Below are 18,743 nucleotides of genomic sequence, written 5' to 3'. Positions count from 1 at the left end.
AGTCAAACTATTAGTTCACTGTTAAAATAGCAAACCAAATATATTTTTTTATTCTAAAATTTTTAAAATATAACTAAAAGATTGGATCATTTATAAAAAAAAATTAAAAATTTAAATATCGATATTGTACTAACACTAGTAAGAAATATTAGTCAAACTACTAGTTGACTGTTAAAATAGCTAGCCAAATACATTTATTTTTTTAAAAAAAAAATTATCTTATCACTAAAATATGTAGATGTTGACATCTGTAAGGTTGGCTCATTCATAAACATTTTTTAAAAAATTGAAATATCGATATCAGACTAACTCTAGTAAGAAGTACTGGTCAAACTACTAGTTGACTGTTAAAATAGCATACCAAATACATTTATTTTTTTCTAATTTTTTTTTATTATATTACTGAAATATATAGATATTGAAATCTGTAAGGTTGGATCTTTCATAAACATTTAAAAAAAAATAAAACATCATTATGGGACTAAACATTAGTAAGAAGTATCAGTCAAACTGCTAGTTGACTGTTTAAATACAAAACAAATATATTAATTTTTTTCTAAAATTTTTATCATATCACTAAAATATATAGATATTGACATCTTTATGGTTGGATCATTCATAAACAATTTTAAAAAAATCGAAATATCAGTATGGGACTAAACACTAGTAAGAAGTACTTGTCAAACTACTAGTTGACTATTAAAATAGCAAACCAAATACATTTATTTTTTTCTAAATTTTTTATCATATCACTAAAATATATGGATATTGACATCCGTAAGGTTAGATCATTCATAACCTTTTAAAAAAAAAATCGAAACATCAGTATGAGATTAAACACTATTAAGAAGTAGTAGTCAAACTACTAGTTCACTATTAAAATAGCGAACCAGATATATTTTTTTATTCTAAATTTTTTATCATATCACTAAAATATATAAATTTTGAAATCTGTAAGGTTTAATCATTGATAAACATATTTGTTAGGTAATGAATTACACACAGAGGGGGGGTGAATGTATTTTTGGGTTTTTATGCTTTTTCTTGAAATATTTATGGATTGAACAAAGTAAATATAAATCTTGCAGTGATGTGTGTTAATACTGAAATTAAACAAGTAATAACAGTGAACACAAATCTTTCATAACTCACTTAATTTTATATTAAAATTAAGAATGTTTTGCTACAAACTTTTTAGGCTCTTTGCTGATAAAGAGCTTAGCTTTTTCCTTAAGAGAAATACAAGATTTTCTTATCTCAATTGTTACCACTAACAAAGGACCAGAGTTAACTTTATATCATAGTTAACTACTGGTTTACACAGTGTACAATAAGATATGCTAGTTACTTTAGTAAACTGTCACTTATCATTTCCATTTTAGGAAAAGTATATCTTCCATTTCTGGCTTAACATATCTTTGCATCATGTGTTAATCTTGATCTTTCTTTGTCAGTTAATATTCACCCTTGATCTTGCACACTCTTCAAGCTACTATAGACTTGTCAATCCAACTTGTTGGATTGTTTGTTGATTGTTAATCTTGGATATTGAACTGATCTGCAATTTGTACTTTGAGATTTTACCTCGAGATCTTCCAGTTAGGCATATAAAGATCTTGACATCTCGATAAGTATATTGACTTATCGAGATCTCTAATACTCCATAGTTGATTTGACTTGTAGAGGTCTCTGAGTTCTCTATAAGAGAATTTGGGTTATCGAGATCTCTAATCTTCATATCTCCACTTTGACTTATCGATATCTCTGAGTTCTCTAGTGACTTATTGTCTTGTCGATAACTCAGAGTTCTCTAGTCAAATTTGACTTATCGATAACTCAGAGTTCTCTAGTGAGTTTTGCTTGTCGATATCTCTGAGTTCTCTAGTGAAATTTGACTTATCAATAACTCTGAGTTCTCTAGTGATAAATTGGCTTATCGATAACTCAGAGTTCTCTAGTGAAGAAATGATTTGTCGATATCTCCATTCTTCATGTCTTCAAATTGGCTTGTCGATATCTATGAGTTCTCTAGTAGTTTTTTCTGACTTGTCGATAAATCATTCTGGAGTTGTCGAATGACTTCTCTATAACACTTAATCTGTGACTTGTAGAGATCTTGACTTAGAATATTTTTTCCAAAACAGATTTATTCAACTCCAAATTTCTTCATAATTTTTCTGATGCATGATTTTCTTGATCTTTTTACAGATAGAATTCTTAGGCATGATACTGTTTAAAGAAAAAGACTACAGTCTGCTTTTTTGACATTTTTATAGACTTTAAATGTTACAAGTACAAAATGGAAACTAAGATTACAATACAACTTATTTAGGATTGTTAATTTGACTTAATCTTGTTAAAAAAATTTCACCTTTCATTATCGGTAAAAAATGGGTAATTTCCTACCGATTTGGGGTATTTTTTTTACCGATTCCTTGGTAGAAAATTTCCGTTTTTCTTATAGTATTTTAAAAGGAAAATAGAGTTTATTTTTATATTTTTTTGATTAACTTTGATATTATTCTCAATATATTCTTTCCCTCGCTTATTTCTCATAGGACGGTCTCCCCAGTAGCCTCACTCTAGCATCGAGCATGTCAAGCAGTTGACCAGAAGTTTTAACATATGAGTTGCCGTAAGTTGCAAGTATAATAATGTACGATTTTTTTTTGAACGACACATTTCTATTTTCATATTTTAAAATACAACGTAGCTTTCAGTTAAATTAGTCAAACATTAATTATAACTTTGAAAAAAAATAATAGTCTATAATATATAAATTTACTATAGTTGGCTTTATGGATCTTATGACACTTTTGATGATATTACGATAAAATGACTTTATGGATCTAACAACGAATTACCTTATCTAAATATTTATGATGAAAATTATAAATCATTATAAATTCATAAAAATAAATAGTTAAATAAGATATTTCTGACTGATGCAGCTTTTATTAAAAAAATCAGAAATTATGACACCAAAATATTTGTCATAAGTTGAAAATTTTATTATATACATTTTTAATTAGATTAAAATTAAAATTTATAATTATTACTTTAAAAGTAAGTAGAAACTGTCTTGTAAATAAGTTACAGCGGAGATCACATTTAAATTTCGGTTAATTTAGGTTGACACGTAAAACCAGATTTTTTAATGTGGATCCTGTAATAAGTTTTGGTTTGGTTTGATGGTCGATTTTGTGACAAAGTCGACAGTTCTAAAATATGATCGATTTTGAGTATAAAATCGATCATTTTGAAATATTATCAATTTTAAATTGATTTATTTAATCGTCGAAACTCAAAAATAGAACGGTCGAAAAGAATTCTACTTGTAGTATGAGTTAAACTTGTTATCAAAATTTGAGTTTGCAATCTTTAACCGTAGATAAAACACTGACTTCTGACAAAAAAAATTCTTGCGAAAATATTTTTGAATTTTTAGCTCAGTTATAAACAATAAAACTTTTCCATCATAAAAGCTATCATTTAAGACCCGTTAGTGTAAAAATTCTGTTTAAAATACCTTATTAATTATTATATGACTATCTGTTTTTATAATTTTAAAGGTAGTACATTGATAATTGAAATCAAAATTAATCGATGTGATTATAAATTGTTTAAAGAAAATACTTATAATTTTAATTTATATTAATAGTATAATTCTATACTAATATAAAATGAATGCCTTTAGTTGTGCTCTTTTAAAAAAAAATCTGCACAATTCAAAAATATGTATGAATTAAAATAATAATAATATATAAATCCGTTGTAATTAATTAATTTTTTTATAAAATATTAAAAATTAGGGTTATTCATTACATTGTAAAATGGATCTTAAAATTTGACTTATTTAATTTTAGAAGTTGTTGAACTTTGATGATGGTTTTAAGAAATATCTAGGAAAATGTTTAATTTTGATGGTTCCTTATATTTTATTATAAATTTTGAAAGCGGTAGTTACGTGATTTTAAATTTTTTGCATTATCATATTTCTAAGTTTATAAGATTTGCGAGAATTTGCTTAGAATCAATCAAAATTTATAAATATATAACGAACCTATTTAGAGAATATTAAAAATTCATTAATTAACATATATATTGAAATCTGAGTTGAATACTTTTCTCTACCAAGACAGGCGATAGGTATACTATAAATATTGTGTCCATCAATTCTTTCTAAAACAACATCTACTCAGAAATGGATCTTCAACAATACCGTCAAGCTCAAAAGAGTCATCAAATCATCAATTTTAGCATAGTATCTCTTCTTTTCCTTGGTTTATTCTATATTTTCGCTTGCAACGAAGCCAACGTTGAGTACTTGATCTTCCCATCAGCTATTCGACAAGCTCAGTTCCTCACATCTAGCAATCTCTCTCATGCTACAACTGTAAGCACCTATATTTCGAATTTAGTCAAATTTCTTGTAGTGCTATATTTGTGTTGTACCTTCGTGCCCTAGTCGTTCTTGGTTGTATATCGATTTACGTAGGTGGTAGGATTTAATGTAGTTTGAATATAATCCGTCAAAAATGTCTGATTTTCTTGTAATGTATTTTAATCTCGATAAATTTATGTTGTTGCAGTTCAATATGACAAATGATAGAGATGAACTAGCGGAAGTACTAGAAGAAACATCAACGAAAAACAAGACAGTTATTATAGCAATGGTGAACAAAGCCTACGTAGAAGGAGATAAGTCCATGCTTGATATATTTCTGGACGGATTTTGGCTAGGCGAGAATACAAGAAACCTAGTCGATCATTTACTGATTGTTGCAGCAGATCGTACCTCGTACGATAGATGTAAATATCTGCGGTTGCATTGCTACAAGCTCAAAACGGAGGGTGTAGATTTTGTTGGGGAGAAGCTATACATGAGTGAAGATTTTATTAAGATGATGTGGAGAAGAACGCTGTTTCTCTCAAATGTTCTTAAACATGGATATAACTTCGTTTTCACGGTACGCTACGTTTCTTAATTCCGTGTTTATCTTTTCGAGATTTTTTCAAAAAGAAATTAAATTAAGATTTGGTAGGGTTAATTTGTTTACTTGATCGAGAATGAATCTGGGGAGAGAAAGGTGGGAAGATAAATATGGAAAAATGTGTGTAGGGATTTGTTAATTTTTTGATTGTCATGGATTCCGGGTGGTACTTTGCGACAGTTGTTGAGAGTTTTACGTTAAACATGGAACATGGATGTCTAATTGTAGTATTTAGTAGACCATACATAAGAGATTGGAAACTTCCAAGTGCCAAAGGTAGGTATTACGTACATAGCAAATATAGATTGTATATATTAGTTTTTTTTACAAGGATTGTATTTACGCAAAAATTAAAAAGATCTAAAAAAATCACTTCATTTGTCTAGCTAGATTCTTAATATTTGAAATAGAAAGATCTGTTGACATTATTTAAGCAACATATAGAGTCTAGTTCTATAAAGTATTTTTTAATTTTTATTTAAAAGCATGTTTAAACTTTTATTTAGAAAAATAAAAATAACATGTTTAAACTTTTATTCAGAAAAATAAAAATTTTAAAAAAAGTTATAGAACTATAATTTTTCTTCATCTTAAAATGCTCTTCCAGAAACGATAACAATTGGGAGGGACGGAGGGAGTAATTATCTGTCTCTCTATTAAAAAACGTTATTTTTATCTCTAAATTATTGAAAACATACCTTTTGAAATCTTGAACCGGGAAATAAATCGAAGTATCGGAAAAAAAAAATCCGGTATAAATCTAGCGGTCCAAGATTTTGAAAGGTACATTTTCAATATTTCAGGGGTAAAAATAAACGATTTTGTCACATATAGACAAATGAATATATTGATATAAATTTTAAGATTCAAAAAATTATTAAGCCAAACTTATGAAAGGTGTGAAGACTAATGGGACATAGGGATTACACAGCAGGGATGAGGTATTATATAATTGTATATCACATTTCGGTTCTTAATTTTGTTCCGATTGTTTGGAAATTGAATTCAATTAAAATTATTCGATTTTTTTAATAATGGTATCAACAGCTTAATTAATTTATTTTTTTGTCAAAAGCTAAATCTTAATTAAACCGGTAAAATATCAAAAAAATTCTCAACGTTTTTTCCCAAAATATTCTGGCCTAGTCGGTAGATAGCAAATATAGATCGTATAGACCGTAGAATATGGTTTACGTAGCAATTGCCAATTTTTAAAAAGTTAGGGGGTTGGCGTGTTTTACGTGAAGTGCGTATCTCTACTGATTTTTTGTATTACTCGCTACGTCCTATATTTTTAGAGAGTGTTCGACACGTATTTTAAAATATATATAATATATGGTTCTGTAAATTTTTTTACAATTTTATTTTTCTGAATAAAATTTAAAATATTCGACTTTTATTCAGAAAAAAAATTGTAAAAATAAGTTACATAACTATACTTTTTATGCATCTTAAAATATGTGTTAGAAACTTTCTCATAAATGTAAATAATCGGAAGGGATTGATGGAGTACTATACTAGATACTACCTAGCTACTGGTCTAATACAGTGACATTTTGACAGTCGTTTTCTAATAAACACCATAAAACAAGTTGTTTTTCTATGGCGGTTTATTTTAATATTCGTGTTTCTGAATTATTTTTATGATTGATGAAGAAAAAATCAAAGTCAAATAGCCATCTTGCTGCTTGGAAGCTGGATGTAGCAAGAGTTTAGACTTCACGGTTTACACGCTTGTTTATATGTCATGGACAATGCTTAAATTTCTATAATTATTTTTAATTTCAGATGATACTGACAGATTTTAATTAATTATATCATATGCATTCACATTACCATTCATTTCACCTTAATTTCCAAAAAAGTTCATCACAATATACTATACATTTAATTGTACTTGTAGTGTAATGAACCTTGTCCATTTACATAATTATGAATAATTATGACATTCAATGCTACTAGCTAGGACAAGTATTGTTTTTGAATATGTTAAATTTTGCAATTGGTCATTTTCAACGAATGTACTAAATTTATCATATTCCTAAATTTCGCTAGAGAACTGCTATGCTTCCAAAATGATTCCCAACCATTCATAAGGGTAACTTATAAGCCACTTATTATAAGCCCGTAACAACTTATCGACGAGTATTTGTTAACCAAATCTATAAGTTGAATTTACAACTTATAAGCTGATAAGTTGAATGTTAGTAACGCCGTATTTTTTCTCAACTTATTTTGATTTTTCGCTGATTTATTAACTTTAGTTTTAAAATATATATTTTTAAATGTTAATCTAACTTAAAATTCAAGAATTTAGATAATTATATTTAATAATTATTTATTTTAGTTCATTTAAGAGAAAAAAAATTCTGACTTGTAAGTAAAATTATCCAAACACTTATAAGTATTCTTATATTTATCACTTATAATTCACTTATTCATTTTAAGTTGTAAGTTACTTATTTTCAGATTTTCCAAACGGGTACTAAATGCTAATTTAATAAATATGTATTTGATAATTTTTTTATAACAAGACGGCATATGCTAGTGTGTATATATATGAGTCCACGATTTGAGACCTGCGTTATGACATTTTTCATTTTCGGGAAAGATTTTTTTTTCAGGAAAGATTTAATGAACGGATTTGGGATTTGGAGAGTAGATAACTATACTCATTTCTCTAACATTCCCTTCCTCATGATTTGCAGGACACAGATGTATTATGGCTAAGAAATCCATTCTCAAATCTAATACAAAATCAAAGTATTGACATCCAAATCAGCGTAGACAACTTCATCGGCAACGAATGGTCAGGATATGAAAAACAACATATTAACACAGGCTTCTACATGATCAATTCAAACAACAAAACCATCGCATTGTTCGAATCCTGGTTAGCCGAAAAAGATAGGTCCAATAAGGGCTGGAAAGAACAGGATGTGTTAGCGAAGCTAATACGCGAAGGTCTGTTTCAAAAGTTAGGGGTTAAGGCTAGATTCTTGGACACTGTTTACTTCAGTGGCTTCTGTCAAGATAGTAGAGATGTTAGACTTGTGTCCACAGTTCATGCTAATTGTTGTAGAAGTATAAGTGCTAAGGTGGCTGATCTGACTACTGTGATTCATGATTGGAAAAGATTTCTGAGTTCGATTCTCGCTAATGAAACGACGCCGACGTTTGGATGGTCTCCGCACAATCGCTGCATAGACTCATGGAAGCATCTTTAAACCATGGACTGGCAAATGATATTGTAGTGAAATGTTTAATATTTTGTTAAGAAACGTTTTATACCGAGATTTTAAACATCTCTCTTCTATATATAATAGCACAGCAAATATATAATATTTTGAGATTAAAAAGTCTCAAATGACTAAACTACCCATGTTTTTAATATTTATATAAAAGTTGTATTTTGTGGGAATCGAACTTGAATTGCTTCATTCTTCTATAGAACCTCGTACCACTACAACATATTGTCACATGCGTTTTTTGTTATACACATAATATATAAGTGTGCTCAAAGAATATTTTATTTAACTTTAAAGATAGCTACTTGAATTTCGCAAAAAAAATGATAATTACTTGAATATTTTTACAATTAATTTTAAAGAACTGAATTCCAGATATAAAGTTAGGCATAGTACATAAATGGATTATTATCTTATTTATTATTATTTTTTAGTTTGAAAATAACACATATATTTTTAATATATTTTTTATTATAAAAAGTAATTAAAATGTACATATATAATTTTTAAAGAAAATATTAAAAATAGAATTGCCTATATATAAATAATCTAGATTGATATTAAATATTTAGATAAGTTCGAATTATAATGAGTCAATGAATTTTAGTTTATTTTGAATTTGAAATCATAATTTGGCCCATTGTTCAAAAAATACTCGAAATTTGACTACATGACTAGCCGAAAAATATTGTCACATTCTACGTTTAGTAAATTTAAATTACAAGTTTGACGAGAATATCTTACCAATCATGTGAAATTTTTTGATATCTTATATAAATATAAATTGATGTGTTTGAGATATTTTTATGATCAAGTCAATTGATTATTTGTATTAAAATTACTAACTTCACTGGTAGCGTGATAGTGTTTTGGGACTTGTCCCGATTTTAAAAATATTTGAAATTTGAAATGAGATCTCACGAGATTTGTTAAAACTACGATGATATATCAAATCGATTTGTTTTTCTTTTTTCAATTAAAAAACTACCATTTTAAAAAGAAATATTTTAGATAAACAATATTTATAGATCAAGATAATATTGTACAAATATTTTGAATTATTTTAATATTTTAAATTATTCAAATAAAAGTTATATCTATACTATATTGTAGCATTTGATTCAATATATTTAATACTATTTAACAATATATATATTGTTCAACAATTTGAAGAAATTAACCAGTTCAACTAATATTTATAAAACTTTATTGAATTGAAAAATATTTAATTTTAGGAGAATAGTATAAAATATAATCAAATTATTATATGAAGAAATATTAAAGTTGTAATGAAAGAAACTTAAAAATAGTTTAAATAACAATATAATTACAATTTTTCCTTCAAATTCTTGAAAAAAATCATGAACATCAATAATATGTCTTACAATATATAATTTATTTTTATGTTACGTAATTGGTACTCAATCGCGTAAAAACAAATATGGATTGTTTGTGAGTGATAATGTGAATACCATATATAAATTATTGCAATTTATTTATTACATAATTTTAATTTTTGAATAATTATAAATACATGTTATTTAAGTAATCAATTGCCTCACTAGATATTAATAATGATTATACATATACATAAATCAAATATTTAACATATAAATAATTGAAACCATCGTAATTTCCTAAGAAATGTAACATACGATAATTCACATGTTAACATAGACACATATAACTTAATCTTATTTTGTTAAGAGTCGTGTAAAAAAACTAACATTTTTCCAAACATACATATGTTAATTTTCAAAAACTAACATTTTTCATTAAAATCAACTTTTATATTAACAGTAGTGTAAATTTTATATTACGATTGCAAGTAATTCTCAATTTTGCTATTCATTTTTTTCTTTTTAAATTGAGTAAATTAATTTTAAGTTAGTAGAGCACTGAGTAATAATATAGACCAGTTATATAGTTTATTTAAATATAATTCAAAATTTTTTGTCAACTCTATATTCAACATATATGTTAATTTTTAACTTTTTCTTTGTAAACATACCAACAACATTCTACATATTAAGTTTATTTATTTCATTTTAAATGTACACCGACTATCCTGTTTATATTTATTCATTAAATACAATTATACAACACAAACAAGAATATATATATTTTTCTTAATGAGCTATATTGGAAACGTTGTGTAATTTAGTAATGTCTTGTACGAAAATGATACACAGATAAATACGTTAGACATTATACAACATTTACAAATAAGAATATAACTAAAAATATTATAATTGTCTTGGCAAAAAAAAATTATATTATAATTGCATCCATAAAAAAAACTCTAGAAAATAACATGTGCCGAACTAACCCTATTTTTAATATTTATATAAAAGATGTGGTTTATAGGAATTGAACTTGAGATGTTTCATTTACCTATACAACCTCATACAACTGCACCATATTATCACATGTGCTTTTTATCATACACGCTAAGTGAATATTTTATTTAGCTTTTGAGATAGTTACTTGAATATTTTTACAGTTAATTTTAAAGAATTGAATTTCACATATAAAGTTAGGCATAGTACATAAATGGATTATTATCTTATTTATTAATCATTTTTTAGTTTGAAAATATATCTTATATATTTTTAACATATTTTTTTATTATAAAAAGTAATTAAAATGAACATATATTTTTAAATAAAATATTGAAAATAAAATCGCTTATATATAAATAATCTTTATTGGTATAACATATTTAGATAAGTTCGAATTATAATGAGTCAATGTATTTTAGTTTATTTCGAATTTAAAATCAGAACTTGACCCATTGTTCAAAAAAATACTCGAAATTTGACTACATGATCCGACCGAAAGACATTGTCACACTCTACGTTTAGTAAATTTAAATTACAAGTTCGGCGAGAATATATTATCAATAATGTGAAATTTTTTAATATCTTATGTTAATATAAATTAATGTGTTTGAGATTTTTATAGGATCAAGTCAATTGATTATTTGTATTAAAATTACTAAATTCACCGGTAGCACATTATTGTTTTTGAGACTTGTCCCGATTTTAAAAATAGTCCAAATTTGATATGAGATCTCACGAGATTTGTTAAAACTACAATGATATATTAAATCGATTTATTTTTCTTAATTTGTCCCTATGGATAAAACTACAATGATATTGTAAAATATTTACGAATAAAAAAAAACTAAAACATTATAATTGTATAATGCATAAGTAAATTCTAGAAAATGACCCGTGTCTCGCACGGGTTGTTAGTTATGCTGGTTATATCTTATATAAGAATATGTTTTGTAATGTTCTGATCATAATTTGTTCTCTTCACTTGGATAATGATATTAGACCCGACAAATTTGAACATGCACGACACAAAAATGACACGAAAATTTTATGTATATTGTAATATCCCGTAATTTTTAGAATTCGATTAATAATAGAATAATAGAAAAAGTATTAAAATTTGATTAAGATTAGGATTTAAAATTTAATTAGACTAATGGGCCTAAAATTTGGATCAGATTCTAATATGGATAACTTGTAGTTTAAGATATAGGGTTTTGTCTCGTTATAAATACACCTTATTCATCCTCATCGTTTTAAGTAATAAAATTCGTAAGGGCTCTTCTCAGCAAAAATCAGCAGTCTTGTATAATTCGTAGAAAATTCAAAGTAAGTCAGAATTCAGTGACTCTCGGCTTTTCGGAAAGGTCTTTTCATTCTCTACAACTTTCGTGCTTTGTATTTTCCAAGATAACGTAGTTTAGAGGGTCAAAAAGGCTATATTCAGATCTGGTCAGTTTTAGAGGTAAGTTTTCGATCGATCTTACTAGTGTTTTCAAAACTGTGTATTATGCGTGTATATTTGATTATCAAAAAATGGGCTAAGTGATGATATTTTTGAAAGTATTATGTGTTACAACTATACGTATTGTTGTATCTCTGTGGTGTCTAAATGATAATTCTGAATCTTTGATTTGTGCCATGGTTTGTGAAAATATCGAATAAGAACTTAGGACTGCAGTCACCGGATTGTAGTGACAGTTTTCAGAAAATTTAGGACCGTTATCACCGGGTTGTAGTGGTCTTGGCATGAGTTATTGATTTTGGAATTATTGTTGTCTATATGCTATGTGTATTGTGTGTATCGAATAAGAATAAGAACAAGAAAGTGTATCAAAAGTGTTTGTTTCGTATATCGTATCGTATAGATTATCGTATTTTGTTATATGTGTTCATGTTACTTGGCCTACTAGTTGGATCGATTGGTTTCTTGCTGGGATGTATAGCTCATTACTTATAAATTCAGGTTTCATCTAAGAGTTCAAGTTGGATAGCATTCAGGTTCGAGGACTTAGATTTGGAGTTGATTGACTTTTGGGTTTCCGTTAGCTGCGCTTTTGTAATAGACACCTTTGTAATAGAGATTTAGAATTAGTAAATTATATTTTATTTTAGTTCTGGTTTAGAATTAATGGTCCGCAAGTGCGGGTCGTTGCATATATACAATATAATGAAATCAAGTATTATTTAAAAAAATAAAATGTATATATTTATTATAAATATATGTATATTCTTTATAAATATTAATATTTAATTATATTATTAATTATTATATATATCATATATTTTGTAAAATTTTCATCAAAAAATCTTATATTTTTATTTATTTAATTTTATTTATATTCATATTCAATTTGAAAGAATGCCTAAAATACATCACTTTCCACCTTCAACTGCCCAAAATGCTCAGATGCGCGCGAACCGCCCAAAATACCCACGAAATTCGTATTTCAGGGATGCGTATTCAGCCTTTTAAATTTTAACAAAGAATACGCATGTTGAACATCCGTATTACTTTTGATTTTACAAAGGATACGTATGTTCAACATATATTCACAAAAAAATAAAAAGTCAATACGCATGTTGAACATGCGTAATCTTTTTTAAATTTTAAAAACTGAATCTGCATCCCCCACATGCGTATTCGGTGGGTTAAAAAGGCGGAACATGCCGCCAATAGGTATTTTGGACAGATTTTCCCAAATGGTGGTCATTTTGGTTTTTCACCCAACAAAAACACGACAAAAAACGAAAAAAGTACATAAATACGAAATTATACGAGTCCTAAACGGGTAGGTTTTGGATTTAACATTTAAATACACGAAATACAAAAATTTCCAAACATAATCTTTTTAGTAATATTTTACTGTAAATTTACATAATAAAGTAGGTTAAAAATATTCTTATATAAGCATAAATTTATAGTTATTTTCAAGTAAATGTAATTTTAATTAAAATTTAATTAATTTAATTACCAATTTAATTATTTGTTTTGTTTGTATGGGATTATTTGATTCGTTGGGTGGTATCAGGTTGAAATTAGGTTAAGCTGGTATGAGTTTGGAGCTGGATACTTGATATACTTGATATCACCTGTTTGGTTCAAAAATAGGATGAGAATGGATCTCATTGATAAACTAATTGGAATTAAGAATTAAAAGATATTTTATTATTTTTTTTGTTAATTTATTATTTTAATATTAAAAACTAAAATTATACACGATCACTTGATTTAATTATAATTAGTAATAGAGTTTTTTTGAAAAATAACTAAGGCTAAAAATATTTATATATATATACTATAATTTTTTTTAAAAGTTGTAAAAATACTTTTTTATTTTCAAAAATACTATTTTCCCATTTTTTTTACAAAAATACTGTTTTATGCAACTTGATTCAATTAGATGCAGTTTTCGACGAATTTATACCACTCCCTACAACCTCAAATACAACAAAAAAAAACTCGATTCAACTAGTTGTATGTCTGCTTGATTTTGGTTGATTCCATATTTTTGCAAAAAAAATTAAAAGATAGTAAAATCGCAAAAATAAATAAATAAATAACCTAGTATTTTTGATAATTTTTTTTATTAAAATATGAGTTTATAAATATTTTTACGTGGTATCTAAGAAAATAAAATATTTATTCACATTTTTTATTCATCAATATTAAAATCTGACCTAAAAAAAGAATTATACTTTACTTAAAAAGAAAGACTAGCTAAAGGGAAAAAAAAATGAAAATGATACCCAAAATTTTGATTTAGCTCATAACCACCTTTTCACATAGGTTTCTCCACGCTTTGTACCTTATGTGTATGCATGATATCGAACACATGTCTCACTTGTTTTATGACTGCGATTTTATTACAGGTTGTTGGTCTTATGTGGGGTTGCAGTTTGATTGGAGTACTGTCGAGTATGCCCCTGATTGGGTCCTTCAGAAACTCAGTACGAGTACTAATGAGGAATTGCAGATAATCTGTATGGTTTTCTGGGGTGTCTGGTATTGGCGGAACAAAAAAGTATGGGAGGACAAGACAGTTACTCCAGTAGTGGCCATGCAGTTTAGCTTGTCGGTTCTTTCAGAGTGGATTGCAGTTAAGCATAGTGGAAGTAAGCCTATTGTTCGACCTCAAAGAGATGCCACTAATCAGCAGCCGGGTATTTGGCAACCTCCCGCTGCAGGAAGTTACAAAATTAGTGTGGATGCTTCAGTGTTCCCAGGAGCTCAGACTTATTCAGTTGGGATGGTAATTAGAGATCACGCATGTGCGTTCTTAGGTGGGAGAACTTGTTGTTTCGCGGGGCAAGTGACAGTTATGGAAGCAGAGGCTATGGGTGTCCGTGAAGCGCTGTCGTGGGTGAAGGATTTAAACAAACAAGAGGAGAAGGTGCTCATAGAATCAGATGCCCAGCTAGTTGTCAAACATGTGTTGGGTAACTCCACTAATCTCCTCGAGGTTGGAGGAATTCTAGATGATTGTAAGGTCCTGTTATCTAGTTTACCTTTAACTTCTATTGCTTATATTCGGAAGAATGCTAACAAGATAGCACATCAAGCTGCTCGAATTCCTTGCTTAGTAAATTTCTGTATTAGTTACACGTCTCCTCCTACGTGCTTGTTGGAGGCTCTTTCCATTGATGTTTTGTTTTGAATGAAACGTTATCTTTTGTTTGAAAAAAAAAACAATAATTTTTTAACCGAACATGGGTTTTATCCATTTCAAACCCGTATCCAGAATCGTTGAATCAAATACCCCTTAACGAGTTGGAGGAACATCTTTTCGGCCCAAACAAAGCAATACGCATCAAGCGTTTAAGTTGGCCCAATATTGTAAATTTCACAAACTAAAGCATAGGCGCATAGCTACCTTCAGATAATTAGACATACATTTCACTGGATTTACTCTGGCATAATAAATGATAGTTTTTGAAAATATATTACTTCCAACTCACTCCCAATTGTTTACAAATTTCAGAAAGAGTGTTTATCACACATTTTATGATAGATATAAAATATATTTATGTAATTTATTTTTATAAACTTTTTAAATAATTTTATAAATTTAATATTTATATAAAAAAATATAAATTAAGGGGTGTATTTATTTCAGATTTTAAAGAATTTTTAATAATCTATGAATTTTAAAAGATTTTCGTTGATTTTAATTTTTCGTGGATTTTGGTGGAGTTGATTCAAAATCTTGTAGAGTTTTGCACATTTTGTGAAGTTTTTTAGAAATCCATCAAAATATCATGTATTTTGAAGAGATTTCATTTATTAAAAATGTACTAGTAAATCCATCAAAATCCACAACTTTTTTTTAAAAAAAATCCATGAACTTTTGAATATCATCATATTTTGATGGATTTTTTAAAATCAAAATTGAATACCACCAAGTTTTGATTTACTTTTTAAAATCTAAATTGAATATACTCGGATTTTAAAAAACTTTTTCCAATCCTCGTTGAATATCTTCAGATTTTAAAGAATTATTTAAAATCAAAATTGAATTTTCCATTATTTCTAAAAACCAAAAAAATTCTTCAAAATCTCAATTGGATACACCCCTAAATTATATAACTTTACCTTATATTCCTGAGAGAAAATATAGAAAATAAGTTATATAAGATCGATGAATCTTTTTACCGGACAAGAGGGACTGAGAAAGTAACATTGATAGTCAATATTTAATCAGTCTCAAACTCTCAATATGATAAGGCACAAAGAAACCTAAAGTTTTGACAAATAAATTAAATATTTCTAATTTTAAAAATTAATTTTATTTCTTAATTTAATTACACGTGTCTGCTTGAACCGCTCGCTCGGAGCCGGCTCGTACGAAAACCCGAATGTATTCGGCTCGTATCGGGCTAGTTCAAACCCGCATAATTCGTTAAAATAAATGAACCCGATTACAAATTACATTTTTAGGAACCCGGACCGGCACTAACCCTATCCGCGCAGGACCGTACGATCCGCACGAGTTCACCAACCCGTACAGCCCGCGGGTGTGCATCACGTGGCATGCTGCCTTTTTAGTTAACTAGTTTAATTAGTCGCGATTCGCAACGAGCTTCTAAAATAATTTTTCATTTTCATTTTATTTCTAACCTAATCTTGATCATTTAGAAATTATGAATAATAAATAAATATAATAAATTAAACAGTATGAAAAACTATTTTCTCTTTAAACATTTTATTTCAATGAGTCACTCTCTCATTATTCAAAAATTATCATAAAATTATATTATGTATTAGTTAATAATTAATGTAATATTTTTTTCTGTTTAATAATATAATTTTTTTAGAAAATTAAAAAAATAGATTGAAACAATTTGAGAGCCGTCATCTTACCGCTCTCGTCTTCTTCTTTACATAAGCATAGAATAATAGTATAATTATATAATAATTTTATAAATATTGCGAAAACTTATTTGTAAATACTTGCCTTTGTAGTATTTTATAAGTTAAAAATTAAAAGAAAAATATAAGGAGAATGTAATATAGTAAGTTAATATTAGGAGAAAGAAGAATTACAATATTTAAAAAAAAATTAAGAGAGCCCACACCTCACCGCTCTCGTCTTTTTCTTTACATAAACATAGAATAATAATATAATGATTTAAAAAAATATTGAGGAAACTTATTTGTAAATCTTGCCTTTGTAGTATTTTATAGGCTAAAAGTTAAAAAAATATATATAAGGAAGACGTAATATAGTAAGTTGATATTAGGAGAAAGAGGAGAAACGATATTTAAATAGAATTTAATGAGAATATGAAGATGGTAAGTTGATTTAAATGGAAAGTAGAAATTTTAGGAGAATATTACGATGATAAGTTGATTACAAAAATCTTAATTAAAGTTTTTGGAGAAACGTTAGAAGAATATTACGAATAGTATATTTAGGAGAATATAAGTTAACTGTAATTTTTGATATAGAAAAATAAAATATAGTAACTTGTTTTAGGGAGAAAGAGGAGAATTGATATTTAAAGAAAATTTAGGAGAATATGAATAGAGTAAGTTGATTTAAATGGAAAGTAGAAGTTTTCGACTTCTAGCTAAATATTATGATGATAAGCTGATTTCAAAAATTTTAATTAAAGATTTTGTAAAAAAATTTAGGAGTGGTAAGTTAATTTCAAAAATCAAATAAATTAAAGATTTTGTAGAAATTTTAGGAGAATATTACGACGGTAAAAGTATATTAGAAGAATATAGGATAATTAAAAATTTTGATATTTATTAACTCAAAAAATTGAAAAAATTAGAAAAATAGAATCAGACGAGACGATGTGAGATGCGCTAGCTAAACGCCCCGTCTTCTACTTTATATAAGTACTAGTAGACAAAGCCGCGCTGCGCAGAGGCCCTAAAAATAATTTTTTAAAAATTTATTAGGAAGATTATTTAAGAAAATATGAACCAAAAAAAATATTAATTATTCATATTTATTTCTCATTTATTGTCACGCTTTGTTAGGCCGACACATGTTATAATATACATAACCTAACAAAATGACGTACATTTTCTTATCATGATACCAGTTTATATCACGTCTTCATAAGTCGATAATAATCGTACTAATTATGAGATTTTGTTAGGCCGACGACTATTGTAATAAAAAAGATTAATTAGATGATTTTTAATATAAATTAATATTATAATTTAAATAAAAATTAGTTTTAGCCGATCTCCCGTCAAACACAATACTATTAAAAATTTATTATGATTTGGATAGAAATTAATTTAAGCCGCCCTCCCGTCAAACACAATTCTAATTGAAAAAATTATTAAAATTTAGATAAGATTTAGTTTAATCCGCCCTCCCGTCAAACACTATACAAATGAAAAAATTATTAAAATTTAGATAAGATTTAGTTTAATCCGCCCTTCCGTCAAACACATTACTAATAAAAAATCTATTATAATTTAGATCAAATTTAGTTTGAGTCGTCCTCCCGTCAAATACAATATTAATAAAAATATATTATAATTTAGATTTTATTTTCTAAAATATAGAATCTAAATAAGGAAATTCTATACTCTATATAAATTTGGATTTTATTTTTACTTATACATGTACTTGGATTTTATTTTCTAAAATATAGGACATAAATAAGAAAGTTCTAACTTTTTAGTTAATTTCAAA

General features: G+C 27.1%; 2 protein-coding genes across 2 annotated transcripts; both read left to right on the top strand.

Annotated features, from left to right (window-relative positions):
* Positions 1-4,147: 4,147 nt before the first annotated feature.
* On the top strand, positions 4,148-8,417 carry LOC141689263 (uncharacterized protein At1g28695-like). Its single transcript, XM_074493509.1, has 3 exons — positions 4,148-4,396; positions 4,593-4,970; positions 7,703-8,417. The coding sequence occupies exons 1-3, from the start codon at positions 4,205-4,207 to the stop codon at positions 8,219-8,221; spliced, it is 1,089 nt and encodes a 362-aa protein (XP_074349610.1). The 5' UTR covers positions 4,148-4,204; the 3' UTR covers positions 8,222-8,417.
* Positions 8,418-14,417: 6,000 nt separating this feature from the next.
* LOC141692031 (uncharacterized) lies at positions 14,418-15,239 on the top strand. The gene has a single exon (XM_074496775.1). The coding sequence runs from the start codon at positions 14,418-14,420 to the stop codon at positions 15,237-15,239; it is 822 nt and encodes a 273-aa protein (XP_074352876.1).
* Positions 15,240-18,743: the final 3,504 nt, after the last annotated feature.

This window comes from Apium graveolens, chromosome 10 (genome assembly GCF_009905375.1).
Source record: "Apium graveolens cultivar Ventura chromosome 10, ASM990537v1, whole genome shotgun sequence".
NCBI classification, from domain to species: Eukaryota; Viridiplantae; Streptophyta; class Magnoliopsida; order Apiales; family Apiaceae; genus Apium; species Apium graveolens.
This window is presented reverse-complemented; position numbering and strand designations above follow the sequence as displayed.

Coding starts and splice junctions, on each gene's coding strand:
- LOC141692031 (XM_074496775.1), top strand. CDS start 14,418: ATGTCTCACTTGTTTTATGACTGCGATTTTATTACAGGTTGTTGGTCT.
- LOC141689263 (XM_074493509.1), top strand. CDS start 4,205: ATGGATCTTCAACAATACCGTCAAGCTCAAAAGAGTCATCAAATCATC. Junction 4,397..4,592: donor ATCTCTCTCATGCTACAACT/GTAAGCACCTAT, acceptor ATGTTGTTGCAG/TTCAATATGACAAATGATAG. Junction 4,971..7,702: donor GATATAACTTCGTTTTCACG/GTACGCTACGTT, acceptor CATGATTTGCAG/GACACAGATGTATTATGGCT.